Raw genomic sequence first — 19905 nt, 5'->3', positions numbered from 1 at the left:
ACAATAGCCAGGACATGCAAGCAACCTAAGTGTCCACTGACAGATGAATGGATAAAGAGGATGTGGCGGGCTTCACTGGTGGCACAGCGGTTAAGAACCCGCCTGCCAATGCAGGGGACACAGGTTTGAGCCCTGGCCCGGGAAGATCTCACATGCTGCAGAGCAACTAAGGCCGTGCGCCACAACTACTGAACCTGCGCTCTAGAGCCTGCGAGCCACAACTACTGAGCCTGCGTGCCTAGAGCCCGTGCTCTGCAGCAAGAGAAGCCACCGCACCACAACGCGCACCACAATGAAGAGGAGCCCCTGCTCGCTGCAACTAGAGAAAAGTCTGCGTCCCAACAGAGACCCAATGCAGCCAAAAATAAAATAAATAAATAAAAAAAAAAACACCTTTCACTTTATAAAAGAAAAGAAGACGTGACACATATATACAATAGAATATTACTCAGCCATAAAAAGAAACAAAATTGAGTTATTTGTAGTGAGGTGGATGGACCCAGAGTCTGTCAACAGAGTGAAGTCAGAAAGAGAAAAACAAATACCGTATGCTAACGCATATATATGGAATCTAGAAAAAAAAAATGGTACGGATGAACCTCGTTGCAGGGCATGAATACAGATGTAGACATAGAGAATGGACTTGAGGACACGGGGCGGATGGGGAAGGGGGAAGCTGGGGCAAAGTGAGAGGAGCGTCGACATATATACACTACCAAATGTAAAATAGTTAGCTAGTGGGAAGCAGCAGCATAGCACAGGGAGATCAGCTCGGTGCTTTGCGATGACCTGGAGGGATGGGATAGGGAGGGTGGGAGGGAGGCTCAAGAGGGAGGGGATATGGGGACATATGTATGCATATGGCTGATTCACTTTGGTGTACAACAGAAACTAACATAGTATTGTGAAGCAATTATACTCCAGTAAAGATCTATTTAAAAAATTAACAGGGAAAAATATACTGTGTACAAAAAAAAGGTGAGAATACTTTACAACCACTGCAATCCATTACTACGATTTACATTAAATATTTTCAAAACGTGAATTCTTACCTGATAGGACAAATGGCAGCAGTTTGCTTGTGATGATAGTACCCTATCTTTAGACTACAGCTTATGGACATAAGTACAAACGGGCACAGAACAGCCCTAAGCTACAGAGCCCATGTACTATAGAGTTCTTGTATTTATAGACTGTAAAATGCTCCAGCCTTTAAACAGAGTCTATTTTCTTTTATTATAGAGATATTTCATTTCTATCTATGAATAAATATTTACTGAGTTCTATTTATGTGCCATTTATTGATTTAGGTACTGGAGATAGAACAGTGAACTGTTCTTCTATTCTAGTTGAGGGAGACATACAAGAAACAAACTGAGGGGAAAAATATAGCACGCTTGAAGATAAAAAGCATAGAGGAAAATAAAGCAGAGACGGGGATCAGCAGTGTGGGGAGAGACTGAAATTTTAAGTAGGGTGAAAAGTGAAGGTCTTGCTGAGAAGGTGTCTATGTTTCCAGGGCATAGCAGACTAGAAGTACTGATAGAGTACAACTGGTGCCTACTGACAACAGCAAGAAAAAAGAATATGAGAAAAGATTTAAAGTAATTTAAAAAAGCAGACACAAGAACTGTGCCTGGAGGATTGCATATGATAAAACAACCCATATGTTCTAACACATCCCTAGGCATTATTACTATAATTACAGCATTGATTAGAAAATATGGCATTCAAACCTGACTCATTAGGCAAATTAATAGACTAGGGCATTTTCACTATAGGCCCCAACCCACAGCTACTAAAATGGGAAGTTCTGGGGAATGACTACTGAAAGTGTGATCAACTGGGAGCTTGCTAGAAATGCAGAATATCAAGAGCTGCTCATCCTAGAGCTACTGAATCAGAATCTGTATTTTATCAAGATCCCCCAGTGATTCATCTGCAAAGTTCAAGAAGTACTGCTCTGAGGGTGGAATCTAGAATGTGTGTTTTTTTAAAAGCTCCTTCAGTAATTTTGATAATTAGCTGAGTTTGGGAAGGAACCACTGTCAATAAGAAAACTAGGGATACTTTTAATGATGACCCTGCATTAAAAAGAAAAGTTTATATTATATTCAGAATGTTATGTTCATTTTTTAGTTTTTATCCTTCTTTTATTAGCCTAATAACATTATAACACTGAAAAGGGAAAAAAAAAGTCACTCATAACTGCTCCTCCTTGACTCATTAACAGGTTTAATAAAAAAGTCCTGTCTTATCTATATGTACATACATTTAAAAAATGTTGTAATCAAAATAATAGACTACAACTTTGTATGTGTATCTTCAGTTTGCAAAGTAAGGGGAGAATGTGTAAAACACTTTAGAAAAAGCTCTGCATCCAAATGGGTTCAAACAAAATTTGAGGGCTTAAAGCTATAAACTTTTGTTAAGTGGAAAACTCATTTCAAAAACCATACTGGACAAATAGACTTTACACTGAAAGACAATTAAAAAGAAATGCAGGCTTTCTATCCTCAGCTGAATATCATTAACCTTTCAAAATATCAAACTCTTGGCTCTGAGCCTTACATTTTTTCTTAAAGAGTCATCTAGTGGTGATTTTCCAGACCGAATTCATAGCTCTTGAGCATGTGATAAGAGAATTCAAATAATTATAGCTAAGTATTATTAAGCATTAATAATAGCTAGGCATTATTAGGAGTTTGTATGTATTAACTCAGTTAATTCTTTTGAGGACTATATGAGGACTATGTTATTCTTATTTTACCAGTCAGGAAATGGAGGCATGGAAAGGTTAACTATCTTGCCTAAGGTTTTAAGTACTGAAAGAGGGATGGGGGAAAATGACGTGAGAAACCAGTTCTTAACTTACTCTGCTGTTAGTTCAAACAAGAGAGCACCGTGTTAGGAAAGCAACATCATTTTAATAAAAAGGCAAATATGTGAAAAATAAAATTGTAAGTTAAAAAAAGGAATAAAATTAACCCATTTTCTATTGCCTCAAGATAGGGAATCAAAACAGATAAAACAGTTAAGCCTACACAGGTTACTGCTTTTTAAAATCAAGACATAAAAAAAGGATAGTTTAAGTGGGATTTCAAAAATACTTAGTAACTGAATGAGTTTATCAGTGGGAAATAAAAGTGAAATAAATATAATTTTTATGTTCTATAAAAAGATAAACTGTATCTTTTAAAGAACTTAGAATAGGAAAGAATAGGGAATTAACCTTATTTCTCAATCACAAACTTTCTATTGACTAGACTCACAAAATATTAATTCTTAAAATTAGAAACACTACAAGGACATAAAATTTAAATGCTATGGCTTTAGGGACTTTCTTGGTGTTCCAGTGGTTAAGACCCCATGCTCCCAATGCAAGGGGCATGGGTTCGATCCCTGGTCAGGGAACTAAGATCCCACATGCCACAGGGTGTGGCCAAAAGAAAAAAGATGTGCATTTATATTTATTTAGACAAACTTAATGGACACTGGAAAAGGCTGGAATATTTTTTAAAATTACAGAATATTTTGACATAATTTAGAATCACTAAGTGTATGTTTTATTTGACTGAAATACAAATAAATTATTTGTAGGATAATATAGTTCATTTAACTTTAAATCTCATCAGTAATCTTCATTATTGAAAATTAGTACCTTGCACTTTTCAACTTCTTCTTCAATTTTCTCAACAATAGCTGCATCCAGAATTTGTAAATCACAAGAAGAACGAGACAAAGTACTGACAGGATGTCCCTTTAGCCAAGTAATAATTTCTTGAACTTTCTCAGCACTATATTAAAAACAATAATTTTTTCACATTAATTGAAACTTTCTGAGGGTTTACATAAAAGGCCTGATATGAACTTTCTGAGGGCTGTGAATTATAAAAGATATCAAATATATAATTAATCACACCACTTAATTGGGGCTAATTATGAATCCAATATAAACATGGACATGTTATTTCTCAGTAATTAAAAAAAACACAAAAATTAGTTTAAAAGTACTTTACTGATATAAATGAAATAAAAAATTATATTAAGATCTTAAAGCAAGGACAAAACAATACAAAACCCTCCCCCCAAGAGTAATATAAATTCTTGATTAACTACCACCCTTCAGTAGAACCACTAAGTTGAACTATGCGGCAATAAATCTCATAAATTTTGCTTACCCATTCTCATTTTCTCCAGGCCAAATGTCGTCTTCATAGAACACATCCTCTTGGCTATTTTTGGCTATATAACTAAACAGTTCTGGAGCTCTAGCCGAACAAACAAACAAAAATACTGCTTTTAAAAATATGGCTAATTTCATATAAACTTCCTATCAAATTTCTGGATCCTAAGGGGATATATTAAATATACTGAGGACTAATTATGTACACATATAAGGGATAGAGACCAAAAGATTGAAAGTGTTCACAGGCCCTCAAAAAAAGATGAGGGAGAAATGATTCAATTCTTAAGTATAATTAAACTATCATTACTTATAAACTTCCATCACTGACTGTATCCCTCTTAGACTATAATGACAGGTGATAAATGGACAAAACCAATGTATCCACGTTCATTTTCTAGTTTTCACAATAAAGCTAGAGCACTCCACAAAAGAGCAAATGAAAATCCATTGAAAGTTTCTTCTGATATTCCTCAAAATTCCATTGTTCTCTAACAGTGTACTGTAGTACTTTCAAATACACATAGCAGACTGAACACATGTGCTTATTTCTGCTCCCTTCCCAGCCTGCTAAAAGAATAGTAAAGTAGAAAAAAGGGCATGGACCTATAAAGACAGATGAAGAGAGAAGCAGAGAATCTGATAGTACATGTTAACAAAATTTTAGAAACTGAAAACTGGATAAGTATGAACTGACTTGACAGATAGGAATAAGCTGTACCCTAAGTCACCAGAGTGGGAAGTCAACAAGAAGCAAGTTGATGTGAACTGTGGAAATCTGCAAAAGCTCAGGAGATATGGGCTCCATACATTTTGATGCTGCAGTATGGGGTGGGTTTAACAGGCTTTTAGTTGAAAATTTTGTATAATAAGCAGTTAGGCAGTCACCTCCACCTCAGCGTAAATCCTGTAGTTTACTTTCAGAGAGGCTAAATAGGGGGCTGCTCGAGCCTTGGGTAATCCAGGCACAGGAAACTGGATGGGTGGGGCATGAGCAAGAGAGGATAGGTGCCCTACTGAAAACAGGGGACCAGTGAAAATATAACTCCTATACAACATGCCACTAGGAAGCCGGCTAGGAAGTATAACATTTTTAAGAAGCAGACTCTGAGATGGAGATAAACATGGAAGAAGTTTATTAGTGTGTTCTGTGGAAACAACACCTGTGGAAGGGAAGGAAGGAAGGGGAATTGGGCTCAGGGAGAAGTTGGGCTGTGGCTCAATCTTAATGAACTCCTTGGCCAGTAGCACAGAGATCTCAAAGTAGGATGGCTCCTCAGACTTATCCTGAACTGGGGCAATCAGGTTGGCTGAGCCTTTACGTCTTCTTGTTGATCATCAGGTATTGGATGTGTGGCTGTTGTGGGAAAGGGATATCACTTTAGGTGAGGCAGTTCTCTTCTGTCGGGCAATTCCTGAAGAGGGCTCACTGCTGAGGGCTGTAAGACAGCAGCATTCCTGCTGCTCAGGGAACAGGTCCTGAGTCGTGAAGAGACATCTGGGTGTGTACCACAGTATCCACTATGTAATGAGACCCCCTTTCTCTGGTTAATTTCCAGAACACTGGAAGTCAGTTTTGTTCTCCATGTCTGTCCTCCAAGAAAAAGGCTGCAGAATACCTTTCTGGGAAAACTAACCAGCTCAAGAGAAAAGATATACATATAGGTAGTGATATTTGGAGATGTTCTACTGAAACAGCCAAGTCCCACCAGAGAAGCCTCACTGAAGCACATTAAATTTCCAGTCAGCTTTTTAATCACTGAATAGTAAATATGGTAAGACACTAAAGAACCACGAGACCAAAAAAAAAAAAAATCTTTAACGTGAAAGGAGAGATCAAATCACACAGAAAAGGGAAAAAAAAAGCAATTTGTAGTAAACAGAAAATATTAAGAATAGAAGAAAATCTGGATTACTATCTTCAGAGAAATAAAAGAAGATATTTCATTCATTATAAGAACAAGATGCTACAAAAAAGGAATGCCAGAGAATAAAGAAACACTTCTAGAAATTAAAAATGATTAAATAAAAATAAACAATAAGTTAAAGCTGAAGAAATCTCCTACAGAGTAGAACAGGAGTATAACAATACAGAAAATGGATGAAAAGAGATAAGAAAATTAGGAGAATTAATCCAGAAGGTCTAACATCTATCAAAAGGAGTCCTAGGGTTTCCCTGGTGGCACAGTGGCTGAGAGTCCGCCTGCTGATGCAGGGGACGCAGGTTCGTGCCCCTGTCTGGGAAGATCCCACGTGCCGCGGAGCGGCTGGGCCCGTGAACCATGGCCACTGAGCCTGCACATCCGGAGCCTGTGCTCCGCAACGGGAGAGGCCACAACAGTGAGAGGCCCGCGTACCACAAAAAAAAAAAAAAAGAAAAAAAAGAAAAAAAAAGGAGTCCTAGAAAGAGAGAATGACAACAACAACAAAATGGTGAGGAGGAAATTATCAAAGAAATAATACAAGAAAGTTTCTCAGAATGGAAGGGCATCAGTTTCAAGTCTGAAAGGGCTGAACAGCAAAATGAAAGAAAAAAGACCCATTCCAAGGCACACATCTTCACATTATTAAATAGTATTGGTAAAGGGAAGATTCTAAAAAGATTTCAGAAAACGAAAAATAGATCATGCACAAAGATTAAGAATCAGAATAACACAAGACTTCTTGACAGCAAAGGAAACACAAGAATGGAGCAGTGCTTTTCAAATTCTGAAGGAAAATAATCTCCAATCTAGGATTCTAGACCCAGGCGAGCTATCAACCAAGTATCAGGGAGATTTAAAGAAATTTCCAGACATGTAAGCTTTCTCAGGAAGCCACTGGCATAAGTGCTCCATCAAAATGGAGACATAAATCAGAAGGAATAAAGCATGAAAGCCAGGAAATAAAGGAATCCTATGCAGAAGAATGGTGAAGGGAATTCCAAGGATGATAGTAAAGAGAAACTTGAATGAAATCTGTACAACAGCCCAGGACAGCAATTAGTTCACACTGAAGCAGGAAGAAAGACAGTTTTAAGAGGAAGTACACAAGAAGAAAATGGAACTGAGAGGTCACATGTTCTGTTTGACTGTATTAAATTTTCCAGCTATGGTACAGAGTTTGGGGCCGCACTGGTTACATGAACATAGATAAGAAACAAATGAATAAACAACACAGAAAAAACAAAAATGTGTACAAGAAAGGAAATGCAATACTCTACAAGATCCAGAGGTGACCTTTTACATTATCTTAATCGACTAAACCTTAAGAACAGATTTAATTTAAAAAATTGCCATAAAACTATAATGAGAGGGGAAATGTGTTCATGTGTGTAGGGAGGTAAGGGAATGGGGAGTGGGGCTGGTAAAAGAAAGCTAAAGCTTCATCATTCATGGTACAAAATCAATGCATATGTCAAGTTGAAAAATCAAGAAAAAGCAGTCTAAATATGACATTTTTAAGGAAACATGGAGGTAAATAGAAGAAATTATGTAGATTTTTAGATGGTAATATGCAGTTGAAATGTGTCTCCCCCACTCCCACCCCAACATAAGACATAACTGAAGTCCCAACTCCTAGTACCTCAGAATCTGACTTTATTTTGAAATAGGATTTTAAAAGAAGTAATCAAACTAAAATGTCATTAGGATAGGCCCTAATCCAATATGACTGGTGTCCTCATGAAAAGGGGAAATTTGGACACAGAGACAGAAACAAAGGAAAGATGATATGCAGCAAAGGAAACCATAAACAAAACGAAAAGACAACCCTTAGAATGGGAGAAAATATTTGCAAATGAAGCAACTGACAAGGGATTAATCTCCAAAATACACAAACAGTTCATGCAGCTCTATATCAAAAAAATAAGCAACCCAATCAAAAAATGGGCAGATCTAAAGAGACATTTTTCCACAGAAGACATAAAGATGGCCAAAAGCACATGAAAAGATGCTCATATCACTAATTATTAGAGAAATGTAAATCAAAACTAGAATGAGGTATTACCTCACATGGGTCAGAATGGCCATCAACAAAAATTCCACAAACAGTAAATGCTGGACAGGGTGTGGAGAAAAGGGAACCCGCTTACACTGTTGGTGGGAATGTAAATTGGAACAACAACTATGGAGAAGAGTACAGAGGTTCCTTAAAAAACTAAAAATAGAACTACAATATGATCCAGCAATCCCACTCCTGGGCATTTATCTGGAGAAAACCATAATCCAAAAAGACACCTACACCCCAATGTTCATTGCAGTACTATTATTTACAGTAGCCAAGACATGGAAGCAACCTAAATGTCCATCAACAGAGAAATGGATAAAGAAGTTGTGGTACGTATATACAATGGAATACTACTCGGCTATAAAAAAGAATGCAATAATGCCATTTGCAGCAACATGGATGGACCTAGAGATTATCATACTAAGTGAAGCAAATCAGACAAAGATAAATATATGATATCACTCATATGTGGAATCTAATTTTTTAAAAAATGATACAAATGAACTTATTTACAAAACAGAAACAGACTTACAGGTATCCAAAACACACTCATGGTTACCAAAGTGGAAACGTGGCGGGGAGGGATAAATCAGGAGCTTGGGATGAACAAACACACACTACTGATATAAGATAGATAACCAACAAGGACATACTGTATAGCACAGGGAACTCTATTCGATATTCTGTGATAACCTGTAACAGAAAATAATCTAAAAAAGAATGAATATATGTATATGTATAACTGAATAACTTTGCTGTACACCTGAAACTAACACAACATTGTAAATCAACTATACTCCAATAAAATTATAAAAAAAGGATGATATGAAGACACATAAGGAGAAAACCATGTGAAGATGGGAAGACTGGGGTGATGCATCTATAGGCTAAGGAACAAAACTCGTGAGGCTACAGGAAGCTAGGAGACAGGTATGGAATAGGTCCTTCCCTAGCACCTTCAAGGGAGGCATGGCCTTATCAACATCTTGATTTTGGACTGTGGTGCTCAGAACTGTGAGACAATAAATTTCGGTTGTTTTAAGCCACCCAGTTTGTGGTATTTTGTTAAGGCAGCTCTAGGAAACTAATACAGGGATCCTCAAATATAAGAAGGTTAGAAACCAGTGGAACAATGGACAGAACATTCAATTGTTAATCAGAAGTAGAGCATTTCCTATGAATCGTTGACACTAACTCAGTAAATCTTGGTACTCAGATTTCTCATTTTTATAACGAGGAGCTCAGACTTGTTGATTTCTTAGACTATTTCAGCAATAAAATTCAGTGATTCTAGGATAGTAATCTATTGTCCAGCTGGAGTTTTGAGAAAATTCACTATGCCAAGAGTTGTTTTGTTTATCCATACCAATCCTCTTACTACTGACACAGACATGCAGAGTAGTGAATAACTTACGATAGTAAGTTAAGGAAATTTTTAATTAAAAGGAGGCCAATTCTCATCATCCTTTTAAATTTTGAATAATATAAGTACAGTATTTTTCTACTCTATTGTAACTAGTGGTTATGATGCTTCATGACACTAAATTAAGTTTATATTAACATATGTCACATTTTACTAAAGGAAACATTTTTCTTATCAGCAAGGCAAAATAGTTATCACATTCCTACGTTTCTGGATGCCTAGCAGGATCTTGCTAGACACTTACCTCTCCAAGTACTCTGCAAGAAGTTGTTCTGCTGCAGATGAATACATCCATTCACTTCCAACTTTCTTAGTATATCCAGGTACCTCCTCATTTTTTTTGTTGAATTTGAGATTCAAACCCACATTTGCTTTATGGTCTCCATGAGGGCTGAATTTAAACCACACACACACATACACACAAAAGTTTTAAAATTTTGTTCAAAGAATAAAAAGCTTTGCTTTCAATTTTTAGAAAAGTTTAGTCTTGATTGGTTTTCTACGTTTTTGTTATCATGGTTATTTCCAAAGTAGCAGTAGTGGAAAAACTAGAGGAAAGGCTTCAAAACCCAAGTTAACAAAGCATACAAATAGATTATGTAATTGAGAGGAGAATGAAATAAGGAAATGTAGGGAAATATATAATTGAGATTCACACACACCTTCTGATACCTTTTTTCAAGGTTCAATTTGTTAGATGCTAAAAATAAGAACTGTCTTTCCAACCACCTAAAGCATGTGCCATTTAGATAAAAGATCACCATCAGAGGAATCTATGCATAATTTTTTAAGAAAATTCAGAGCAATTAATAAGAGAAAATAAATACTGAAATATTAACCATTTTATCTCTATTATTTTATTTTTTTCTGCCACTTTAAGTAAATTTCTCTAACATAAACTTACTTTCTCCTAGATCCTCTTCCAATAAAAATACTTCCTGTAAACCTTGAAACAAGGTATCCACTCACTCCAAGGCGACTGGCCAACACATATCCTGGGTTGTACTTTATAGAATATTTCTTTAAATATAAAAACAAAAAGGTCAATTACGGAAACACAAAGCATTAAAGCAGCATTTCTTTACCTTTAAAATCTGGAGATAAGACATCACTAACATTTTGGACTGTGGCAACGTAAGGATTCTCAAAAGTAAGTGACCTATTACCCCCCACCCTGCTTTTTGTTGAAGGATTTATAGGCAGAATATTTCTGCTCCTCTCTCTCCTTAAAGAACAGAATTCCCAAGGATGAATGAAAGGGGGAGGAAACATCCAGTTTGTGAAACTGCCTCAAGAAGTAAACTCTACAGTAAGTATTAAACGGCAAACTCTGTAGGCAAGAACGATTTTTAAAAAATTAATTTTCATGTTCTAAGAAGGACCTGGTGAAGGACCTGGTAAAATACCTGGGAAAAATTGAGGCCTTGATAATTATTACATTGAATTAAAACATGAGTATGTCATCAAAATAGTTGCTACTGAGCAAAACTGAGTGTCCTGCATATATAGATATAAGTAATATTTGTTTCCCCTAATCATTTATTATCATATGAAAATAAGTATGAATAGGCTCATAATTAATACATTGTTAATACAATTCAGTCAATGAAATGTAACCTTTATTTGTGTACTTACGGGAAGAAATTATGAAGACAGTCAAATTAAAAAAAAAAAAAAAAAAAATTATCAGGGCCTCCCTGGTGGCGCAGTGGTTGAGAGTCCGCCTGCCGATGCAGGGGATACGGGTTCGTGCCCCGGTCTGGGAGGATCCCATATGCCGCGGAGCAGCTGGGCCCGTGAGCCATGGCCACTGGGCCTGCGCATCCGGAGCCTGTGCTCCGCAACGGGAGAGGCCACAACAGTGAGAGGCCCGCATACCGCAAAAAGAAAAAAAAAAAAAAAAAAAAAAAAAAAAAAAAAAATTATCAGATCATACAATTTTTAACCAGGAAGTAAATTACTCACAAATCCAGTACCAACTACAGTAAGCTACCATATACTCCTAACATTATGTATGCAGTAATAATACATACTTATTTTATATGGATTTCATATACTATGTTCATGTAAATGAATATGTAAATATAATAAATATATTTAATAAATTATAAAAATATTTTATATTCTTATTTCATGGGAATGTAAGGATATTTTATCATCAGCAAAGCAAAATTTACAGAGAATGGTAAGGAATTATTTTCCACCATTATTTTTTTAATGATAATGTCTACAATGACCCCTAAATGGATAAATTTTTTAGTGGCCTGGAACATAAAGTCACTATTAAAATACATTCATATGCTAGTAAAGAATGCAACACAATCAAAAATATTATCAGATATAGAAAAATTTCAGAATATAAAGGAAGAATTAAGGCAATAGTTCTCTATCACAGGTAGTACCATTTTTCTAATAAGTATCTGAAAATGTGTTGAGGCACATTCAGTTACAATAATTGACACAGGTTAAGAACACTTAGTGTCCAGGCACCAAGATGCCAATTGTCTTGCCATATACAGGGCAGTCCTATTTAATACATAGTAGTCCTACTCAAAATACAATTAGTACTCCTTTTGAAAAATATTGGACTATGGTATAGTTAAAGTTAATTAAATCACCACAAATATCCTAGAAATTATAAAATAAAAAGTAGAGAAAGAAGGCTTGAGTAAAAGATAAAGAAGATATGTAAAGAGAAAGAAAGTATACTGGAGAAGGCATGCCCAGCAACACTGTACCCTTAGAATTGGGTAGGCTCTGTCAGATCTAAAAAAAAGCCAGGGATGAAGCAACAAGTTCTTCTGCCTCCACTGACTCCCAAACAGAGTTCCAGCTTCTTCATCTAAAGGGCCACTCTCCTGATTTCCTGACTCTGCCTTCTGAATTATTTCTCCAAAAGAGACCTGATGGCAAGATTTTAGGGACTTCTCTGCTTTCCATAAAGGTTCCTCATGGGTATGCTGATGCCTAATGCCTTAAACTCATTTCACAGGAAATAAAGTTTTAGATTTTTACTACTACCAAAAATAAAATATAAGTAGCAACGGCTGGCTGAATGTGAATTAATTTCAGTCAAGTTAATTATCTAATCAATCAATAAAAACAAATGATAGATATCGGGATTATCCCCTTATTTTAACAGAGAAAAATAAAAGGGTGCCATGAACTTAAGTGCAGTTTCCCCATTTTCTCTAGGGACTGTTCATCTTTAGCTGAGTAGAGACATATAACCTTTGCAAGAAGGTCATTTGTTACTTGTAACTAAAAATGCAGACCTTGATTAATTATGAAAGGTTTAAAAAAACCCAAGTCTATTCCCAGAGGGTATGCTAATCAATGTGCCACTGGGAATTCCCTGGTGGTCCACTCACTGGTTAGGACTCCAGGCTCTCACTCCCGAGGGCCTGGGTTCAATCCTTGGTCATGGAACTAAGATCCCATAAGCCACACTACCAACAACCATTAAAAACAACCATTATAGATTAATAGTGGGATTTCAGCAGTTTTTTCCCCCAAAGATTATCATGATGTTTTGAGCACAGATTCCACTTATTTTTAACTAATACTAGATGCAACTGTGAGAGAATTTAATCAGTGTTAAATAAAATATTTGCAATAATTCAAAGGAGGTACCAAAAATATCCTCCTAACAGTTTTAAAGGTAATCAATTCTAAATTAAATAATATGGACTATAGTACTCACATGCTGGTTTTGTATTAAAGCATCAAGATTGGGTTCACATGGAATACTGAAAACCACACGAATCCTGCCTTCTGTAATCACATCCCCTGAATCCTGAACCTTGGAGGGAAAAAAAAAAAAAATCACAGTATGTTTTAGTCTCTTTCACTACATTTTATTTACTTGTTTTTCTACTTATTTGAATAGTGTTTATTATTTCTGAAATCCAGTAAGACAATAAAAGTAGATAGTGGAAATTTTCTTCGAATTTGTAAGTGGATGTGCTTATAAATTTGGGTCATTGTACCTTGCTTTAACCAGTTGTTAACCAGTCTCTTTTAAAAAGATTAACTTTAATTTGCAAATAATTTCAAACTACCAAAAAGTTGCAAAAATAAAACAAGTCAAAGAACATTTACCCAGATTCACCTATTACCAACACTTAACTCCATTTAACATTTGTGCTCTATGTGTGTATTTACATACACATAATTACTTTTTGAAACTTTCTGAGGGTATATTATATATATCATGTCCATTATCCCTAAATATTTTGGTGCATATTTCCTAAGAAGGATATTTTATTATATTACCACAGTACAGTTATTAAATACATAAATTTATGACACAATACTTTTATCTAATCCACTGTCCATACACCTGTTTTGTCAGTTGACCTAAAAGTGACCTATATTTATAGAAAACTCTTTATTCCCTCGACTACAGGATCAGGCTAGGATCAGATGTTGCATTTAGTTGTCATATCTCTTTAGCCTCTTTTAATCTAGAATATTTCCAGAGCCTTTGTCTTTCACACACTGACATTTTGAAGAATATAGTTCATTCTTCCCTCTCTACCCTGACTTTTTTTTTTTTTTTTTGCGGTAGGCGGGCCTCTCACTGTTGTGGCCTCTCCCCTTGCAGAGCACAGGCTCCGGACGCGCAGGCTCAGCAGCCATGGCTCACGGGCCTAGCCGCTCTGCGGCATGTGGGATCTTCCCAGACCGGGGCACGAACCCGTGTCCCCTGCATCGGCAGGCGGACTCTCAACCACTGCGCCACCAGGGAAGCCCTACCCTGACTTTTTAAAAACATTTCTGCATTTGGGATTTGTCTAGTGCTTTCTCGTGATTAGGTTAATGTTATATATTCTCAGCCAGAATAGTGCACAGAGGATGTGTCCTTTGTAGAGTATCCCATCTGGAGGTACATGATGTTCATCTGTTACTCACTATTATATTAATTTTGATCATACAATCAAGATGTTGCTCAATTTCTTTACTGTACAATTATAGTTTTTTGTTTTCCTTGCAACTTAATAAACAATCTGTGGGGAGACACTTCCTAAGACCATGAAAATATCTTGCTCCTGATCAAAAATTCCCCTTAGATTTAGCTTCCAATGATGATTGTTGCCTGATTCAATCTGAATCATTATGCTTGTTAAATGATGGTTTTCCAACGCCCTCATTCCCTCCACAATTATCCCTGACATGATAATATAAGCAAGTCTTTCTCTTCTCCATTTATTTACCTATTTATTATCACTATGGAATCATGCATTCCTATTCCCCGCCCCTGACGGTTTATAATTCAATATGTACTCGATTATTTTGGTACTTAAACAGTCCCAGATTTGGCCTGTAGGAGCCTCTTCAAACTGGTTCCTGTGTTCGTGATATGCTCACATCATTCTTGTGAGTACCTCCTTGCTTTCCCGCATAACTAGTAGTTCTAGGCTCATCTTGTACTTATTCTGCCTCAGCCCTGTAATCAGCCATTTCTCTGAGAAGGCCAGTTCCTTTTAGTGGGATATGATGTTAGAGATCAAGATCGGACTGTTACATGCTACCAGGGTATCTTTGCTTCCAATCCTTATGAGCAAATAGGGCTAGAAAATATAGGTAGGTATAGGCACATATGCATTCATATATCTACAAACATACATAAATATACCCATATACAAGTGCCTATATACATACACATATACACGTATAAAGTATTTTAGCAATCATGAGTTTACATTAATACCTCCAATTCTAATCTGTCCCCACAGGTTCTTTCTTGCATTCTCCTGTTCTATACTTACAAGTACCTTTTCCCATGTGAGAGGTGGAGTTCCCCAAAACATCAACACATTTATAAATTCATCAACCCAATAATACATTGAAAATAATTTCATAATTGCTTCATCCATACTATAATAAATAAACCTATGAAAAAAGAGATTAGAATCTGAATTCTTCTTCCACCACCTCCTGATCTCAGTGTGCTCAACACTAAAGATATATAGCCAAATATTGCGTTTATAAATTAGATGAATGAACTCTTTCTTTTTTCCCCTTCAGTATTATATTTTATTTTATGCCTAAATGAAGAAAAGTTAAATAACTGTATTAACTTGAAACCATAAAGAAATTCAATTAGTAATAATAACAGGTACTAACTTCTCCAGTGCATCCATAATAGGGTGTTCCCAGCATAAAGACCATACTTCTAGGAGGAAACAAGTCATCCAATGTTTTAATATTGGAGAAACGGGAGTCAAAAGCTCTGATGTCCTATGTAGAATGAAATACAAAAGTGAATCATTACAGTCAAAATTTCTATAGACTGCATACCAAGATTTTTTCCTATGGGATTATGACTATGCTGTCTACAAATGTCAAATGTAAAGATTTTCTACATAACAATACCAGAATCTAAAATTTATTATCTCCTTATATGTCAGACACTCTTCTAGGTACTTTACACACTTATTAGTTCATTTCATCCTGAAGACAACCCTCTGTGGCAGAGACCATTACTAGCCCCACTTTATAGATGAGGAAACTAAAGCACAGAAAGAAGGTGATCTTGCCCAAGCTCATATGGCTAAGAAGTCAACTCAGTCAGTACTCTTAATCACCGTGCTATACTGTTTCCCCCAAATTACATGATCACTACATGCATTTAAAAAAATTTGCCCCCTTACAACATCTAAGATCACAAACACAAAAGCAAATGCTTTTTGTATTTACTAATTTATTTAAAGCAAACTTTTTGTGAGAATAATAAATAAATAGAAAAGCAAAGTTTCCTAACCATACACAGAATGGGTGTCTGAGCATGTTATACTCCTTTTAAACACTCCAGTATTTTGCAAATTACATTAAATAATAATATCTATTATATATTGCTACATATTAATATGATATAGTGTTTTCTTTATACAGTGTGCAACAGTGTACATTAAGATAGAATTGAGACCTGATGGAGACTTACTTGGACGATAGTTTGATAAACAAATGGAAGAACTTGTCTTGACCACTGTTTCTCTAGACGGACTTCACCATCTTGATTTACTTGATATTTACGACCTGTGAGTAACTGACCATATACAACTGCAGATGTTTCACTTATTATTATTCCTTTTCTTCTCAGGTAGCTCAAAGAAACAATACAAAATAAATGTAGATGTGTAAGAGTGTGCATAGGTTCTAGGATGATAATCATCATTCAAACTCTACCAACTCATGACCAAATGCTTCAATAAACTTTAAATATACATGTTAGCAGTTCTGAGCACCTAACGTAAGACTTTCTGCATTACCCTGTGGCTACCTTTCCCAAAGTCTGTAAGATTAAATAAGAGCTCATAGAGTTGTCAGAAACTCCTGTGTTTCATACCCACTAGGCTGGTTATAACAAAAAACTGAAAACAAGAAGTGCCAAGGGACTTCCCTGGTGGCGCAGTGGTTAAGAATCCACCTGCCAGTGCTGGGGACACGGGGTTCAAGCCCTGGTCTGGGAAGATCCCACATGCTGTGAAGCAACTAAGCCCATGTGCCACAACTACTGAGCCTGCGCTCTAGAGCCCGTGAGCCACAACTATTGAGCCCGTGTGCCACAACTACTGAAGCCTGTGCGCCTAGAGCCCATGCTCTGCACCAAGAGAAGACACCACAATGAGAAGCCCATGCACTGCAACGAAGAGTAGCCTCCACTCGCCACAACTAGAGAAAGCCCACACATAGCAGCGAAGACCCGACGCAGCCAAAAAAGAAGTGTTGGAAAGGATGTGGAGAGACTGAAACACTTGTATACTGCTGACAGGAATGTAAAACAGTGCAGCCACTGCGAAAACAGTTTCACAGTTCCTCAAAAAGTTAAACAGAGAACTGCCAAACAGCCTGGCAATTCCACTCCTAAGTATGTAACCAAAGAACTGGAAACAAGTAATCAAACAAATATTTATAGACCTATGCTCATAACGGCACTATTCACAATAGCAAAAAGGTGGAAAGAAGCCATATGTCCAACAGATGAATGCATAAACAAAAGGTGGCATATCCATACAATGAAATACTTGGCCATAAAAAGAAATAAGTATTGACATATACTACAATGTGTATGAACCCCCTAAACATGCTAAGTGAAAGAAGCCAGACACAAAAGGTCACATATTATGTGACTCTATTTATATGAAACATCCAGAATAGGTAAATCCAGAAAGACAGAAAATAGAGATTGACAGGGAGGGGCATTCAGTGGGCTTTTCAGTCTAAAGTAGGGGTTGGCAAACTATGGTAACAGGCTAAATCCAGACTGCCTCCTATTCTTATAAATAAAATTTTACTGGAACACAGTCAATCATTTATTTAATATCTATGGCTGCTTTTGTGATATAACAACAGAGTTGAGAAGTTGTGACAAAAACTGTAAAGTCTACAAAGCCTAAAGTATTTACTATCTGGCCTTTACAGAAAAAGTGTGCTGATTCCTGATCTGAAGATACAATCATTCTTCATCTGAGGGATATTTTCTTATCTCCTTTTCATTTCCTCTTTCTAGAACTCCTATCATATAGATATCAGAAATTCTGACTATACTATTTTCATCTCTTTGTGCTTTTTGTACTATGTGCTGAAGGAATTCCTCAGCTTGATCTTTTAGCTCACTGATTCAGTTTTCAGTATGCCCATACTACTATTCAGACCATCTACTGAGCTCATTATAGAAATCATAATTTTATTTTCGTATATGTGTTTATACAAAAATATATGTATTATAATAATATATGCTATGTATAGTTATATAGTATACAGTTAAATAACATTATTATATATACATATATTTTATATAGCAAAATTAAAATTATGGTGAAAAAAACAGATATGTTCCCTACCCTTATGGAGCCTACTATCTATGAAAAGAGTCTTAAAGTAACCACACTCATAAATTTATTATTATGATTCTATTTATGTGCTATAAAAGAAAATTCAGAATGATGTGAGCTATGACAGGGGTATCTAATTTACACTACTGGGAGGCCAAAAATGCTCCACTTCTCCCCCTGACAGCTATGTTCATCTCCTTTTATGTTGGATAGCTTTTCATGGTCTTTTTACATATTTCCTGTTTAATCATCTTTGAATAAGGATATTATGGCCTGGTATTAGCTCCTGTAACTGTAGAAGAGGTATCTCCTTGAGTTCCCATTTATCAATGGATGCTACTACAGTTTAAACAGGAGGGCTGATGGATATACATTTATAACACCATTTCATGTGCCACTGCCAGTTTCTATTATTCTGTTTTGGTTTAGGGAATTCTAGTGTTTGGATGAAAAAGGAGAGGTACTATTAGGGTGGGATCATGGGACACAAAGCACCCTGAAAATTAGCATTCCAAGGAGGGTTAGCTTCTTCATTACTTAGTTGGTATAGACCTTGCATTTCTGAATTCAGAGCATAAGAGACTTGGGTGTAGGGAGGAGGGGAGTAGGGAGGAGGGAAGGGTGAAGAACAAAGGAGAGTATGCCCTCCTATTTTTATTAGTTACATGTGGCCAAGAAATTCAATGGCCTTATGGTTAGTGAAACTAACTTTCAAATTCAGGCAACTTATGAACTGTGTATTCCTGGTGTAAGTGATTATGTCTTTTCTTTCTTTTTTTTTGTACATCATGAAGTATTTTAGTGACAAACTGGGCAAGGCTCTAACTGCTGCTAACCAGATTTTATTTTAAATTAGAACTCATTACTTTTTTAGACCATAAAATGAAGATGCAGTCAGTATTCAGAGTAATCACACTAAGTGGAAAATAAGTTAAAAAATAAGTACATTAGACCACCACATTCTAGTTCAATGACATTAAATACTATTTATGACACTCACTATTCTGAAATTCCTTGTACTTCTTTTGTCCAGTTAGATTGTTCTTTGTCTCCAAGATGGATCACTTTAGAGGGTGGCGCAGTTCTTCCCAAATAAAGTTTCTGTGTTCCTGCAGGTTCTTCCAAGTAAAACCTTAAAAATTAGAATTATATTACCCCCAAATCTGTGGTTTAATATAGAGTTCTAGTAGTGTGAGTCTTCAAAGTGAAAAGATTTCTACATGGTATAACGGCAAAAAATCAAAAAACAAAAAGCCTCCTTTTTAAAAACTGTAATATGAATTTCAGAACAAACACTTGTAAAAAATTTTAATCAAAATTTAAAACAAATTACTATTCTTTCTCTATAAGAAATTAAACTAAATACATAATAAAAATATGTTTTTAAATAATTAATACTCTCAAATTCAATAAAGTAGTTTTGCTAAAAAAGTTTAACTCGATCCTAATCAAGCCACTATACCTAACTC

The 19905-nt window shown here is 36.0% G+C and overlaps 1 protein-coding gene across 4 annotated transcripts in view; it reads right to left on the bottom strand.

Annotated features, from left to right (window-relative positions):
• The window catches only part of XRN1 (5'-3' exoribonuclease 1), a 102061-nt gene that overhangs the window by 39703 nt on the left and 42453 nt on the right, over positions 1–19905 (bottom strand). For all 4 annotated transcript variants that reach the window (XM_081235690.1, XM_081235692.1, XM_081235693.1 and 1 more), the window contains exons 20-27: positions 19437–19568; positions 16543–16705; positions 15726–15839; positions 13300–13398; positions 10501–10616; positions 9841–9987; positions 4182–4271; positions 3662–3797 (exon numbers count right to left, since the gene is read on the bottom strand). In XM_081235690.1, the coding sequence (XP_081091816.1) occupies positions 3662–3797; positions 4182–4271; positions 9841–9987; positions 10501–10616; positions 13300–13398; positions 15726–15839; positions 16543–16705; positions 19437–19568 (997 nt within the window). The remainder of the gene's footprint in view (positions 1–3661; positions 3798–4181; positions 4272–9840; positions 9988–10500; positions 10617–13299; positions 13399–15725; positions 15840–16542; positions 16706–19436; positions 19569–19905) is intronic.

The sequence above is a fragment of the Mesoplodon bidens genome, assembly GCF_964165515.1.
Source record: "Mesoplodon bidens genome assembly, chromosome: 5".
NCBI classification, from domain to species: domain Eukaryota; kingdom Metazoa; phylum Chordata; class Mammalia; order Artiodactyla; family Ziphiidae; genus Mesoplodon; species Mesoplodon bidens.
Note: the sequence above shows the minus strand (reverse complement) of the source record. Positions and strands in the feature narration are given on the sequence as shown.